Source organism: Azolla caroliniana, unplaced genomic scaffold, assembly GCF_043228905.1.
Source record: "Azolla caroliniana isolate FFs.n. ecotype wild unplaced genomic scaffold, voAzoCaro1.0.p SCAF_48, whole genome shotgun sequence".
Lineage (NCBI taxonomy): Eukaryota > Viridiplantae > Streptophyta > Polypodiopsida > Salviniales > Salviniaceae > Azolla > Azolla caroliniana.
The window spans coordinates 113,085-128,813 of record NW_028230483.1 but is presented as its reverse complement, the minus strand read 5'-3'; the positions used below and the strand labels follow the sequence as shown (position 1 = coordinate 128,813).

At 38.7% G+C, this 15,729-nt stretch overlaps 2 protein-coding genes across 2 annotated transcripts; one reads left to right on the top strand and one right to left on the bottom strand.

The window, feature by feature from the left end:
- The first annotated feature begins 6,677 nt into the window (after positions 1-6,677).
- LOC147849500 (uncharacterized) lies at positions 6,678-7,946 on the top strand. The gene is made up of 2 exons (XM_087337466.1): positions 6,678-6,704; positions 6,791-7,946. Exons 1-2 carry the CDS (start codon positions 6,700-6,702, stop codon positions 7,527-7,529), a joined length of 744 nt encoding a protein of 247 aa, XP_087193592.1. The 5' UTR covers positions 6,678-6,699; the 3' UTR covers positions 7,530-7,946.
- Positions 7,947-9,802: 1,856 nt separating this feature from the next.
- LOC147849499 (pentatricopeptide repeat-containing protein At1g74600, chloroplastic-like) lies at positions 9,803-15,056 on the bottom strand. The gene has a single exon (XM_087337468.1). The coding sequence runs from the start codon at positions 14,175-14,177 to the stop codon at positions 9,831-9,833; it is 4,347 nt and encodes a 1,448-aa protein (XP_087193594.1). The 5' UTR covers positions 14,178-15,056; the 3' UTR covers positions 9,803-9,830.
- Between the last annotated feature and the right edge of the window lie 673 nt (positions 15,057-15,729).

The following is a 15,729-nucleotide window of genomic DNA, read 5'->3' as shown; positions in this document are numbered from 1 at the left end:
CTTATAACATATTTAAATGAAAACAATGTTCTGTTGTTCATGTTTCATATCTGAAAATCTAGGGTGTTCCATATGGAGTTGATATACCATTCATCAAGTACTAGATAATCTAGGCACGAGACATCATGATATTACTCTTTCTTTTGGGGTACAATGTGCAGAGTTTGTAAACAACCGAGTTTCACTTTGTACCATGATGGTAAAAGAAAAATAAAATACTGCTTACATTTCCATGTAATGTTTGCTTCTTACTCTAACAAGAACTTATGTATACGATAAAAGTCATTGCTAGAGTCAAACAAGAATTTGTGCTAGGGTGTTGCCTATAAAGGTTTTTCTACAAAATATGCAATGCAACTTGTCATCGTTGAAATACACACATTGAACTAATATGAATGCAAGTTGCACACTCCGTAGTAGATACATCAAGCTAGTTTTAAGGGAAAGTGTTCATGGATGCTCTTTCGGTTGTTTGAAGACGGATGTTATGGGAGTGTCATGATTGGTAGCATTTGCGCCTAGACAAAAAAAGTTTTTAGTGTCCAGTCAAGCATAAACACATTAAGTAGTAGTTTAGGGTTCCACAAAAGTTGATAAAGCTACAATATAACTATCTCAAGAATCATTTAGCTTACAATGTTACAAAAATTAACCTAGTTCAACATGGTGATGCAAAGAGACCATGTAGCCACCAAAAAGCATAACAAGAAACAAGGTTAATTGAATAATTGAATATACTTTTGCTCAACACATGTTTGAAAAACTTAATTGTGTGGAGATTCCCACCACAAAAACACACATAGATTTTCTTCTTTATCTAATGATATGCAAAGAGTGGAAATCAACCACTTGCCCAAGATAGCCTAGTTAAAAAATCCTCTTTCACACCAAACTATTCCTAAAGTATACCATGTTATTACATAATATGTGAATGATATCATTAAAATTGTGAGTGGGTATGATTCTATTTAGAAATTCAGTTTCATCAATACTAAGAAAGAGCATTCTATTGAGAGAAAGATAAACAGATGGATAGCCACCTACACGTATTTAGAGATAGATATACAAATATACTTTAGTATTGTTGATATGAGAATCCACGAGAAGTATGTGGAGGATACGAGCGGGACCACTAGAGTCTAGACCCTTGAAATAAGAAAGATGGGATTTGACATTGTTGTCTTCATAGTGTTTGCAGAACCTGCGTATAAGTTGACATGTGTGTGTGCTCTAGCTAATATTCCTTCTTGGTATGTGCACGTGATCCGACTTGTTTGTGGTTTCATAATGTTATATATATGCTTTTAACTTGTGTATACATGTGCTGGTACAAATGTGCTTTTAGAAATATTGTGAGTCTAAAGAAACAGAGAGTGTAGGTATTCTTGTGCATCGGAAGAAAACTGTCTATGTGTGTATGTGCAAGACAAAGAGAGAGAGAGAGAGAGAGAGAGAGAGAGAGAGAGAGAGAGAGAGATAGAGAACAAGAAGCTATATTAGAAAATATGAAATATACATCCAACAATAACTTGGTTACAAAAGAGTTGGTTTAAATACCAACTAACTTAGGGCAACTGCCCTTTCTATTATTTACAAAACTAGCATGGACCTAGTATGTCCGTTGCTAGTGTGAAATCCACTACATTAGGGAAGTTGGATTTGACTCTCAACATGCCCCTTCAAACACAACTTTCGGTCACTGGAAGGTCGTCTTGTTGTTTGGTTCATTTTGGCTTTCTGAATTACTCAACTCTATGTCCGTATGGTTGGCTTCGACTGGTCGATTGGTATATGTTCTCCTTTGTCCGACTACTTTGTGCTCCTTGTTCGAGTAGCCTGTTTCTTCGCGCTTTGTTGAGAATCAAACTCAACTTCATGTGTGTGGGAACACACTCTAAGATACTCAAGTGTGTGACCACCCCATCTCCTTGTATAGTAACTAGTGTGTTATAGAAGTTAATGTCCTATGAGTCCATATATTCTTTAAGTAGTTAAGACATGAGCTCTTTCCCAAGAGGTGGTACTAGTGAGAGAACTTAGAGAGAAGGTGACTACATAGCACCTTGAACCCCTTCTCTTTTGTAATGTCGGTTATTCTTGTTTTTCCTTGTAATATAGTTTTCTGTTTTTCTATAACCTTGAGCTCTCTCTCTCTCTCTCCACACACATAGTTCTTCCATTGCACAAAATCATCACTGATTCTCTACATGGTATCAAAGCGCGTGGTTGCTTGATCGAAGCCCATCGCCTCTACGTGTGTTCTACTCAATCTTGTGTTCGGAAAGAACCGGCTGATCGTTGTAGCAGCAACATGCACAATTCGTATAAAAGAGGAGGAGGAGAAGAAGTTTGACAATGAACTCTCCGATGGGACGTGCTCTTCCTACTGAGAAGCTCGACAGAAATAACTTTGCATGTTGGGAGTACAAGATGCACCAATACCTTGTCGGCCAAAACGCCGAACTCGATGATAACCTCCAACCCGCTAACATTGATCGACAGGAGGACATCACACAACTCCTTGATCTTCAAGGTGTCGTTTCCAATTGACATGTCCCTCTATTGTATACTATTCAACTCTTGACGGAGTTGAAGCTTTCTTGCGGTCATGTTGGCCGCGAAAATCTTCTTGAGGTTCCCCCACGGCTCCTTCGGTGTTTTGGCCTCTTGGATGTATCTTGTACTCAATGTTTGTGATGAGGCACAGATTGAACTCGATGACAGCCTCCAACCCGACCAACATCTCCAAACCAAAAGATGTATGGTTTGTCGACTTGGGTGCATCCAACGACATGACATCCCATGAGGATTGGTTCAAGGAGCTACGAAAGTCTTAACGACCCGGTGTCGTGAAGGATTTGCTTCACGATATAAAAATAAACTTCAAATATTGTATTAAGTAACATTTGAGAGACTTGAACCCATAACCTCACACACCAAGGGCAAAGTATATACCGTTAAGATAAGTTATCTTCTACAATTATATTTTTATCATCATACTTGTGACATGTGTATCTTCATACATTAGAGCTTAGATGAGCACGATGGCTATCATGCATCACATGTAACACATGTGGCCAAATGGCAATCATGCATCACATGCATTACATGCACCCCCCATATCATCATATGCATGAGAGATTTCCCAAGCAAAGAAGCTAGCTCATTTGGGGAAGTGTCTTGTCTCTCGGTGTTGAAGTTGAGGGTTCAAATCAAGAGTTGGTAGAGAAAGGTTTCATTTTGCTATCAAGCATTGTAAAGTTGGTAAAATCTTGTTTTCTTAATATAAATCATGTTCATATCATATATGCTTGCTTCTTAAATCATACATTGTCTCTATCTTTTATCTATACTCCCAGTTTCCACAATTCACCCCATTCAGCATGTCGGCAATGTCCCATTTGGGGAAAAAGGCAACCAAACCTACATAAAAAATGTTTTGCATGTTCCTACAATAATGAAGAACTTGGTCCCAGTTGGCTAGATAGTTGAACAAGGCATGCAAGTCCGTTACAACGATGGAGGATCCTTCATTGAAAAAGAAGGTCGACTTATCACTTGCGGTCGGAGAGAAGGTCGGATGTTCATCCTCGACTCTCACGAGATGAAATCGGCAATGTATGCCAAGGGCCCGAGGCCACATCAACCTCCAAAAGCTCAAGGGAATGTAGTCGAAAGGAATCGTCATCGGACTCTCAACTTCTACCGAAAAGGAAATTGTAGGCGTGTGCGAAGCTTGTCAATTAGGCAAATAGCAACGTTCATTGACGACTTCTCCAGACATACCAAAATTTATCCAATGTGCCAGAAAAATGAAGTGTTCTCGCACTTCCAGAAATTCAAGAACGAAGTCGAAAAGGCAACCAATCGTCATGTACGATGCCTTCGATCAGACGACGACAAAGAGTACTTCTCCGACGCCTTTTCCGCATACCTTCGACAAGAAGGAATTCGGTGAGAGTTTACCTGCCGACACACACCTCAACAGAACGGAGTTACAACTGAACGCAAGAATCGGCACATACTCGAGGTGGCAAGGGCAATTATGAACATCAAGAAACATCTACCAAAATCATACTGGGCTGAAGCAGCGGATATGCCCGTCTATCTGATGAATCGTTGGACAACATTAGGAGTGCACGATGTTACCCCCTGCGAAAAGTGCACTCGGTAGGAAGAGTGCTTCCCATATGAGTGTTCATGGTGTCGTTTTTCTTCTCTATTGTTGAGTTGGTTGTCACGTTTGATTGTCAGCGAGCAATACAACACAGCTACGCGAATTAGACTACCACACACTCTGATACCATGAAAAGAAACGGAGAGTGTAGGTATTCTTGCACAACGGAAGAAAACTATGTGTGTGTGTGTGTGTGTGTGTGTGTGTGTGTGTGTGTGCGTGTGCGTGCAAGACAAACAGAGAGAGATAGAGAACAATAAGCTATATTAGAAAATATGAAATATACATCTAATAGTAACTTGGTTACAAAAGAGTTGGTTTAAATAGCAACTAGACCCTTTCTATTGTTTACAAAACTAGTCTGGACCTAGTATGTCCATTGTTAGTGTGAAAGCCACTACATTAGGGAAGTTGGATTTGACTCTCAATAGTGAGTATGTGTGTTTGTGTTATTCTCCCTTCGCACATGCTACATCACAACATCAACACCTTCAAAATTAAGTATTATGTAAAGAAATAGTGTGCAACGGAAGAAACCTGTGCCTATGTGCCTATGTGCAAGACAAAGAAAGAAAGAGAGAGAGCTTAAAGAGACAGAGAACAAGAAGCTAGATTAGAAAATATAAAATATACATCCAACAGTAACTTGGTTACAAAAGAGTTGGTTAAAATACCAACTAACCTAGGGCAACTGCCCTTTCTACTATTTACAAAACTAGCATGAACCTAAAGTGTCCATTGCTAGTGTGAAGCTACATTAGGGAAGTTGGGTTTGACTCTCAACATATTACTTATGAGAATGAACTCACGCATTTTTCTGTAGTGTCTGTGGAGTTGGCAAGTGACTCTTTGTATTCAACATTCTTGCTAATGGAACATGAAAATTGAGAGTGTGCACGACAACAAGAGAACCATGATAACCTCCATACCATAGTCGAGGTTGGGAAGATTAATAGAGACTAAGAAGAGAGAAGGGAACAATTGAGCGTGACTTCCTACCTAATTGGTTGATTTATTTGTCCATACGATGAGCTTCTTTAGTCAAATTAGGTTGCAATTTGTCGATTCACATCTTGTTTGAACTAGCCTCAAGAGGCGACCAATGAGAACTGTGCAGATCAACATGATACTGCAAGACAAACAAAAGCCTTAAGTATGAACCATGCGTAAGTGTCGTGGTGGCCTAGTCATGCTTGTCTAGTTAGAGGTCGAAGAAGGTCAACCGCGAATGAGAGCTTGGGACAACCAATATCGAAAACGTGAGTCAAAGTCCCGTCCATTCGAGTCCATGCCAGGGAGGCCTATTACGTTTTTCTATTCTTCTTTCGTGCGCGCTCATGGGCACACCTTTTTCCTGGGCCTGGTCTCGATGACAATATTAGATTTATGTCCGGACAAATCTGCATAAAATGTCTAGGCCGAAGAAACTGGGCATGTCACGGCCCTGGCCCGGACAAAAGAATGCGGGAGGTGCCTGGCCAAAAGAGCAAAGGGACATTTTTTTGTAAATTCGAAAAAGCTGTCAAATTGGAAGATTGAGAGCTTCTTCTAGAAGCTTCTAGAAGAGAAGGAGAAAGCTTCCGGAAGTACGCAGACAGATTCTTGGAAGATTTCCATGCCCAAATTTGAACCTCTCCTCCAACTTTCTGTTCTTCTTCTTCTTCTTCTTCTTCTTCTTCTGAGAGCTGTCAAATTGGAAGATGGAGAGCTTCTTCTAGAAGCTTCTAGAAGAGAAGGAGAAATCTTCCGGAAGTACGCAGACCGATTCTTGGAAGATTTCCATGCCCAAATTTGAACCTCTCCTCCAACTTCTGCTCTTTTTCTTCTTCTTCTTCATCTTCATCTTCATCTTCATCTTCTGCTTCCTCGAATCTGTCGTTAGTGTCAGTTTAAAGGGATCCATGGATAATCCTTTCATTGCAGCCTCCGCTTATCGACGCTGTATGAATTCGCTCCTTCGCTCTGTACTATTTAGTTATGGAATTTTTGCAGAAGCTGATGAAGGATGTGTTGAAGAACCATATCAGATCATAGAGCTGAGTCCTTCTTCTTCTTCTTCTTCTTCTTCTGCTTCTCGCTCTTGGTTCCTTAGTAAGTCAACGTTTGACATGGTGAGCCATCTTTCTTCTACAATTCCACACTATGTTTTCCCTTTCAATCTTCTTCTTCTCCATCGGTTCTTCTTCAAACATGAAATCGCTTCCAGATTGATGGCCCAGCAGCTCAGTAGTACACAAGTAAGTTCTTTTCGTACACTCTCTCACTTCGGCATGATCTTAATCATCTTAATTTTGTGGTCTTCTTTTCTCTTACACCTCTTTTGCATCGTGGCAATCTTTCTGCCAGAATTCCTCTGAAGTTTGTGATATTTTCTCGTGACATTTCTCCATTCATCTTTATGATGATCTCTCTCTCTCTCTAGTAGCTATGCAACATTATGGTCTCCTTATCATTACGTTTCTATGTGCATGGATTTCATATGATCTCTGAACATAAGGATCCTAATAACTACAAATTCTGTAATGAGGTATTCGTGAATGGGCAGAAGCACATTGTAGGAAATTTTCGAAGGCAAATATCACCAGCACATTCTTGTTTTTATGGCTGTTGCAGATGCCTTACGATGAGTCAGAGCTGTGGCCATACGAGAGCCGAGTCGCTCTTAATATCTGAGTTGTTCATGCTTATACAGAAAGATCAATATACTTGGAAAGAGATTGTTCTCTTTTCAAAGAGGTTTCAACCAATGGTTGGAGACTGTCAGATTTTGAGCTTTCTGGGAGATAATACGCAGAATACAGAAGCATTTGTGGCCAAGGTCATGGAGCAAAATTACTCAAGAAAGGAGCTAGAATACATCATGAAGGAACAATGGCTTCTGAGTAGTGAAATATTTGGTGATGATGAGTTTGGGATTTCCTCTTATATTGATGCAGTGGAAACAGATTCGGAAGGAACAATTGACGATATTTGTCCCGCTGGTCTGAATTTGGAAATGGAAATTCTTTTGAAGGAAAGAACTTTTAAATGGCTCAGTTACGGAACAAAAGCTTTATACATTGTGAAATCAGCAGATACTCCTAGTTACGTGAATGTAGAAGTGGAAGTACCTCTTAAGGAAACAAATATCAAACTGCTAGATGATGGTACTAAAGCTCCAAATATTAAAGAATCAGGGGATATAAGTGAAGTAATACCAATTCGAGAAGTATGTGAAGTAGAGAAGGCAAATAATTGTGGAGATATTAAGCTAGAGATAGCAGACATGGTCCAATCGCCCAACTGTGAACATTGTGTCGATAGTACTGAGGTAGATGACAGCCTGTTTTGGGAACTTCTGTTAAGTTCTTAACAAGTTCTCTAGACAATATGGAGAAGAGGAGAGCCAAATTCCTCTGTCACTATCTCTATCTGGTCTTGTAAAAATGCCAGATAATCTAACTATGCGAGTGGGTCATTGACATGACCGAGAGTAAAGAAATCATGTGAGCTGTAAGTACTGACAAGATGATGAGGGAAACACATTATAGAAGGCTGAGGTATTCACCGTTCTTTCTTTTTCAACATGGCAAGAGAGATTTCTAACAGTAGTGGATGCGTGGGAGGTGATGCATATAGTTAGCTACTATAAAGATGACCTTGTTGTTATTCTCCACCAAGCAGATGAGTGCAGTATGTGCAAGACATCTCATTGCGCATCTGGATGAACTTCGTTTCATAGATTTCTGTATTTCTGCAGTTTTTGGGTTGATGCATTCAGCCTCCGAGTTTCTTTATTGGATGTTTATGATAATAAACACTCATGACAGAGAATTGACTTATAGCTAGTTTTTTTATGCCATGTGATGATACAATATGTGATTATATGTACATATAGTGTTTTTAGAGAGATATAATGGTGTTGACTACATGATTGGATGCTGTCAAGGAGCTAATTCAGTTTATTCACATCGCACTTTGCTTATACATTTGCAAATAAATGTTGCTTGATGCAATTGTGATAAGGTTCCTTAATGTGGTAGATAGTGTAGGTACATTTGGACACAGAAATGTATGTAACGTTACATGATTATGGAATGTTGCATCACTAACATGGAAGAAACATGGTCCAATAGCCCTCTTGTGGCAGTCACCCTTGATTGACTTAGTATGACTGGTAGCATAAGTAGGTGTCCTTCATTGACTTTGTATAGCAGCATGACTTGTAACATGAGTCGGCATGGCTTGGGATAAAAGGGAAGTTCTGATTCTTCTTTGTTGATAATGAGCTTGAGTTGTGCGGTTATATTTCTGTCCGACAACTTCTTGTTTCTTGAGTTCATGCCAAAAACAGACCCAAGTACCATCGGTGCTTGTATCCAAAGTAACACTATTATTGAATGTTGTCACTAAGGTGATGGAGACCGTCATTCTAAGGAGAAGGTTATGAACACCTACCACTTGCTTGTGGCATGGTTTTATGGGTATGCTACCAGTTAAGGGCATAACCATAACTTATCCTGTGGTAGTTTGTACCATCGTTTTCCTCGTGTGTAGTAACTATGGTACAAACTACCACGAGATAGTTAGGGTTATGCTCTTCATAGGTAGCATCACTAACTTGAAGGATGGAAACATCATTCCAAACAGACATCCATTGCATAACCGAGTGGCATAGTTCCATGGGTGTAAGAAGCATATCACTAACTTGAAGGAAACATCATTCCAAACAAACATTTATACAAATTCCATTGCATAACTCGTGGCATAGTTCTGTGGGTGTAAGAAGCATATCACTAAAAGCATATCACTAACTTGAAGGAAACATCATTCCAAAGAGAGATCAGAGATCTATACAAAATCCATTGCATAACTTGTGGCATATTTTCATGGTTGTAATTATCTTTTCGATGGAGAACCATGTGTATGAAGAACCTTCCATAATAGACCCATTTATGCAAACCAACAATCCCAATATCTAGATACGGTTTCCAATGCATACCTAGCTGTTATATATCTTTTGTACCAATTATGCGCATCCAACATATTTGATTTGAAGTCCAGCGTGGTTATTACTTTTACTTGCTTATCCATCAATGTTGTTCATACTAAACCACCACCTTTTTTTATTGGTTCCATCATTTATTAAATGTGTTGTTGTGGATATATGGAGAGAGGCAAATGTTGGTGTCAATATCCTTCATATAAACACCGAATTTGTTTAACTTTGATCAAACCTACTTATATATTTCATTAACTATTAGCAGCTCGCCTTTAGAAGGTTTCCATCTTTGTATATGTAAACTCTTATGTGGCAGACGTATCATACAAACATCAAATTTGTGAGCTTCCCAATATCTAATGACTTTAGCTTTGATGACACCTACTTATATATTTTGTTAACTATTGGCAGCTCATCTTTAGAAGGTTTACGTCAAGGTCCAATTGTGTAGTTGGTTGCCATATCGATAACACATTGAACATCTCCATGGGGAACTAAGTGTTTTCTGTTAACTTATCACTATTGATTGCGGTATCTTTAGTTCATTACTGGTTTTTGTGCCACATTGAACAAGTATACCATGGTCCGTGACTACTCCTTGACCTGATAACTAATAAAGAAAATTAATACAATGTATTCAAAGAAAGAGAGAGAGAGAGATGTGATAGAGCGCTAAATGTCAATGTAACCTTCTGTTATTGTAATGTCAGATACTGATGCACATGATGTTATGTGCCATTCATCCTGTACTTTAATGAGTTCAAATCTAGGCCTCCAATACTCCAGACATGCCCATTTTTTACAAGCAGCCAAAAGAATAGTCCATGTAACAATATTTGCTAGAGAATGCATGTTCTCGACCATAAAAAAAGCTTCCTCAATATGCCCTGCTCGACTTAGAAGATCAACCACACAATTAAGATGCTTAGTACTTGGGAGTATTCCATAGCCATTTTGCATAGCATCAAAATAAATCAGGCCTTTATCTACAAGACCTGTGTGAGTACATAGAGAGATTATATTGAGGAATGTAACCTCATTTGGATGTATTCCTTCATCAATCATTCTTTCAAATAAATGGACTGCAATACCACAATCGCCGTGACGAGCATATCCCATTATCAAAGTGGTCCATTTGTGGAGATCTTTCAATGGGATCATATCGAATATATGTTTCGCATTGTTCATGCAGCCACATTTTGCATACATGTTAACAAGAGCTGTGGACACACATGGTTCAATTAAGTCTAGACCAAGTTTGTTGATTTGAGAGTGAAATTTTCTTCCGGATTCCAAGGCTGCATCATTCCCACAAGCTTTCAAAAGGCTGGTAAAGATTGGAGAATCTGGTAATAGTCCTCTCTCTTGCATTTGGGCATACAAGAAGAGCCCCTTCTGAGATTCACCATGGTTGATGAGACGTAAAATAATAGTATTCCATGATAATGTATTTGGAGACACGCCTTCCATTTCCATATGTTCCAAACAACTTAATGCTTGAAGTTTGAAACCATATTCAGAATATCCTGCAATGAGAGAATTCCATGAGACTATATCTCGAACATATAGACGATCAAAAACCCTTTGTGCTTCCTTAAGTAAGCCAAGCTTAGCATACATGTCCACTAAAGCAGTTCCAACAATGAGATCTTTGTCAAGGCCAGTTTTACAAACATTAAGATGGACATCTATGCCATTCATCAAAGATCCTACCCCAACACACAGCTTCAAGGTGCAAATATATGTGACAACATTTGGTAACACATCATCTAGCTGCATGTATTGCAAACATCCCAAAGCTTCATTATAAAGACCTTGTTCAACATACCCTATAAGCATTGCATTCCATGACACTACATCTCTACTTGATAAACTCTCCAATACTCTCCATGCTTCAACAAATGAGTGGCATTTTGCATACATGTGGATCAGAGTATTGCCCACATGAAGAAATGCATCAAATCCACTTTTGGCAATTCCTACATGTAATTTCTTCCCTATTTCTATTTCACCTAGCTCTGAACAAGCTTTCAAGCTACAAACATATGTAGTATCATTCAGGGGAAAACCCTCAACTTGCATCAATTCCAAACATTCAAATAGTTCATTGTTAAGTCCATACTCTGCATACCCACAAATCAGTGCATTCCATGATGAGTTGCATCGTATAGATAATCCATCAAACACATGCCTGGCTTCTACAAATGAACCACATTTAACATACATATTCAATAGAGCATTCGTGACAAGTATCTCATTTTCAAACCCTTTCTTGATAACCTCTCCATAGATTTCATGACCATTTTGTATGTCTTTCTCGTCAACACATATGCACAACCAAGAAACACAAGTGATGGCATCAAAAGGTAGAAAGTTTTCTTGCATTTTATCCAGCCAAATCAGTGCTTTTTCAGATAATCCATTGTCTATGTAACCTGCAATAAGAGCATTCCATGTTACCACATCTTGAACAGGAAGTTTATCAAAGACTTCCTGTGATTCAGAAAGGAATCCACATTTTGCATACATATAAATAAGACTAGTGCCGATGAAAGGATCTTTCTCAATACCCAGTTGAACTAATTGGTCATGCACTTCCTGTCCTTTATCAATGTCTCCTGTATGGGCGCAGCCTTTCAAACAGTAAACAAACGTTATTGCATTTGGTAATATGCCTTGCAGTTTCATTCTATCATTAAGCACTGGAAGCTCTTCATCAAACCCATGATCAGCATATGCTGAAAGCATGATATTCCATGAAAGCACATTGTAGACAGGTAAATGTTCAAAGATTTTTATTGCTTCAAACCTCAAACCACACTTCACAAGGGAACCTATAAGCATATTAAGAACAAACGATTCGTTTTCAAGTCCTTGTTTAGCAGCATCTGCATATAGTTGTTGAATTCTCTTTATGTTCCTTAAGAATCCACAAGCTTTGAAGCTAAGACCAACTATTGTTGCATTAGGAGACACTCCTCTTAATTGCATTTCTTCTACACAATCAGTAACTTCCTCAAAGAATCCATTTTCAATATACCCATTAATCAATGCCGTCCATGCAGCACAGTCTTGAGTATCCAGGCGGTTAAATGTTTCTTGTGCTTCTGTAAGTGAACCACACTTTGCATACATTTCTATCAAACTGATTCCAATCACATAATTCTCTGCTTCCTTTTTCATAATCTCAATGTGAATTTCCTGTCCCTTACCTTTAGCACAAAGGTTGCCACAAGCTTTCAGAACGCTAACATATGAGAAAGCATCAGATACCACACCCCTCTGCTCCATCTTTTCAAAGATTGCTATCGCTTTCTCACTCTGACCATGTTCAGAATACCCTGCAATCAGTGTATTCCATGAGACAACATCTTGAATGGGCAGTACATCAAACAGTTGTTCTGCTTCTGAGGTTGAGCCCCATTTAACATACATGGCCAACAAAGCATTACCAATGAGAATATCAGTTTCAAGTTTGAGTTTACTTATCCAAGTATGTAGTTCAAGACCCCTGTCTATGAATCCTAGGTTTCCACAAGCTTTTAGTCCGTAAATGAAGGTTGCTACATCTTGTGGGATATCTCTTATCTGCATCTCTTCTATGCATTTGAGTGCCTCTTGATCAAGGCCATGGTCAATGTATCCTGATATCAAGGCATTCCATGGAATTGCATCATTGGTTGGAAGCTTCACAATGATTAGCAATGATTCTTCAAACAACCCATGTTTAGCATACATATCAACAAGTCCATTTGCAACAAATGAGTCTTTCTCATGTCCCTCTTTGACAATTATAGAATGCATTTCTAGGTTAATGGTCATGATTCCTATGTTACTACATGCTTTCAAAACAAAAACAAATGTGATGGTATCACGTAGCACACCATTGAGATGCATCTCTTGGAAGCAATGCAATGCTTCTTTGTTGTTCCCATTCTCAACATACCCAACAATCAATGCATTCCAAGAGACAGTATTTTGAGTTGGAAGGTCATTAAACACTTTGCAGGCTTCTTCAAGTAAATTGCACTTGCAATACACATCAACCAATGTGTTACCAACGTAAGGATCTCCTTCAAATCCAGTTTTTGCGGCATGTATATGGATTTCTCGTCCCCTTTCTACTGCATTGACATCCCCACAAGCCTTTAAACTGCAAGCATAAGTGATGGCGTTGGGACAGACTTCCTCAAGAAGCATTTGATCTAAGAAGCTAGTTTCTACACTAAAAAGGAATGGATCAGGATATCCAGCAATCAGTGCATTCCAAGAAACTACATCCCGATCAATTATTTGATAAAACATGTGTTGTGCTTCCGCAAACAAGCCACACTTGGCATACATATAGATTAGACTATTTCCAATGAAAGGATCTTTTTCATACTCTTCCCCAATTATCATTATATGAAACTTTAGACCCACATCAAACAATCTTAGCTGAGCACAAGCTTTGAGTAGAGCCACGAATGTAAAACCGCTAGCATCAACAAGGTCTTCTTGCATCGATTTATACAGATCAAGGCCATAGTAGAAGTCACCAGAATCTATATATCCTTTTATCAGAGAAGTCCATGAATACTCATCCCGATCAATCAATCTCCAAAGAACTTGTCGAGCCTTAGGCAAATTATCACATTCAACAAACATAGGGACAATATAGTTCCCTAAAAGACCATATGCATCGAGACCATTACCACACACAAGCATAAATGCACGGTCACTGCATGTTGAACATTTCATGTTTTTGCACTTTTGAAAAATACATGTAAGGTCTTTAACTGATATGAGACCAGATCCTTGATCAAAAGCCCACAATGCTTCCTCAAGGCTTGCAGTTCTCTGATCAGTTCCACTATTATACAAACTTACATTAACTCGACGATTTGATCTGATTTTCCAGTTTTGAGCATACATATATCTTGGGGGAGGCTCATCCCCAATGTTGAGATAGAATGGGGTTGGATGTACATGATCAAACAATGCACTGACATCCATTTGATTCTTAAGGATGAGAACCATTACATTCAGTTCCTATTTTCATGGAGAAGAGGAAGCACCCATCTACGAAATCCATGCAAAATGAAGAAGTCTTTGCGCTTGGAAAGTGTGCTCAAAGAATGCATTGTACCTTGGACTTGTCACCCTATATCTTGTATTTTCGTGCAGAAGAACAAGTACCCATATAAAAACCATTCATACTCCAAGGTTGGGATTTGGTGGAGTTAGAAATGCAGGCTAAAGCAATGCATTGACCATGTCTTGTTCATTTGATTTGTTCATAGTGGGGGCATCCCATTGCTTTATTTTCTCAATTCATGTACAATAATGTTTAGCCAAATATGTATACATCTCAACCGAACTCTGCAAAAGGAAGATACCAGCTCAAAAGACCTTCATTTGTATGATTAGAATGAGAATCTATTTAGTTCATCTGTTCTTCTCATGGAGAAGAACAAGTACCCATATACAGATCCATCATTGCAAAAACCAGCAAAAGGAAGCTACGTGTTCAAAAGACTTTCATTTGGATGCTTATGATGAGATTCAATTTAGCTCATCTGTTCTTTACATAGAAAAGAAGATGTTGAACAATCATGTAGACGAACAAGAACCCATAAACCAAACCCTACACAATCATGTAGAAAAGCAAGAACCCACAGAAACAGAAACAACAAAAGACTTGCAAAAGAAGAAGCTTCCAAATGGTTAGGCGATGGTAATGTTAATCAAAAGCTGGGCTACTCATGGTTTTGATGTCTTAGAATGAGAAGCCATTACCTCATCTCCTGACAGTTTTGTGTGCAAATTCATGTTGTCATGCAATTGCTTCTTGAAATCTTCGTTTCGTTCACTTAAACTACTGATTCTCCATGTAGAAGATCAGAAAAGCTACAATACACACACAATATACATATAGAGACAGAGATCTCAATAAAAGCTAGCTAATCCATGGGAGGAGCTAAAAGATCAAAATATCTATGTATACATATTGTATAGATAGATTCCATTATCGTCTTCGGAGGTCAAATATATGATTTATGAGACCAAAAATATTACATTTCACATGATACATGTGAAAGTGAGTAGTAACTCTCGATGTTCAAGAACTTTACCAATGAATGTTCCAATCGGGGGTGCACATCGTGGTATTGTGAGAGATATTCGTGCAACGATTGGGCTTGATTGAAGATGTGTGCAAAACATAGTCGAATATGATCAAAGGCAAAACATTGTATCAAAGTGTGATACTCAAACTCTTGAACTTGTTTAGGGCAAAGTGTGCATAATCAACCACTCTCATCACTTGTGCCTCGACTCCCCGGCTCACATCGCAATGCATGAGAGCTAAGTCGCATGATGGGCTCTAATATGTATCGATGTGTATGGTTTCCCTATTCTATGAAGAATATGGTTTTGTAGTTAGGTGCAACATGTGCAATATAATGTGTGAAGCGTGAGCCTCCACATTTATCCCATGTCAAGATACATTGACGTTGCAAAAAGGCCTCATTTACAGAGGAATCTAGTGTTACATCATGAAGCAAGTTTGTTTCATCTACTAAACCATTTT

Coding starts and splice junctions, on each gene's coding strand:
- LOC147849499 (XM_087337468.1), bottom strand. CDS start 14,177: ATGGTTCTCATCCTTAAGAATCAAATGGATGTCAGTGCATTGTTTGAT.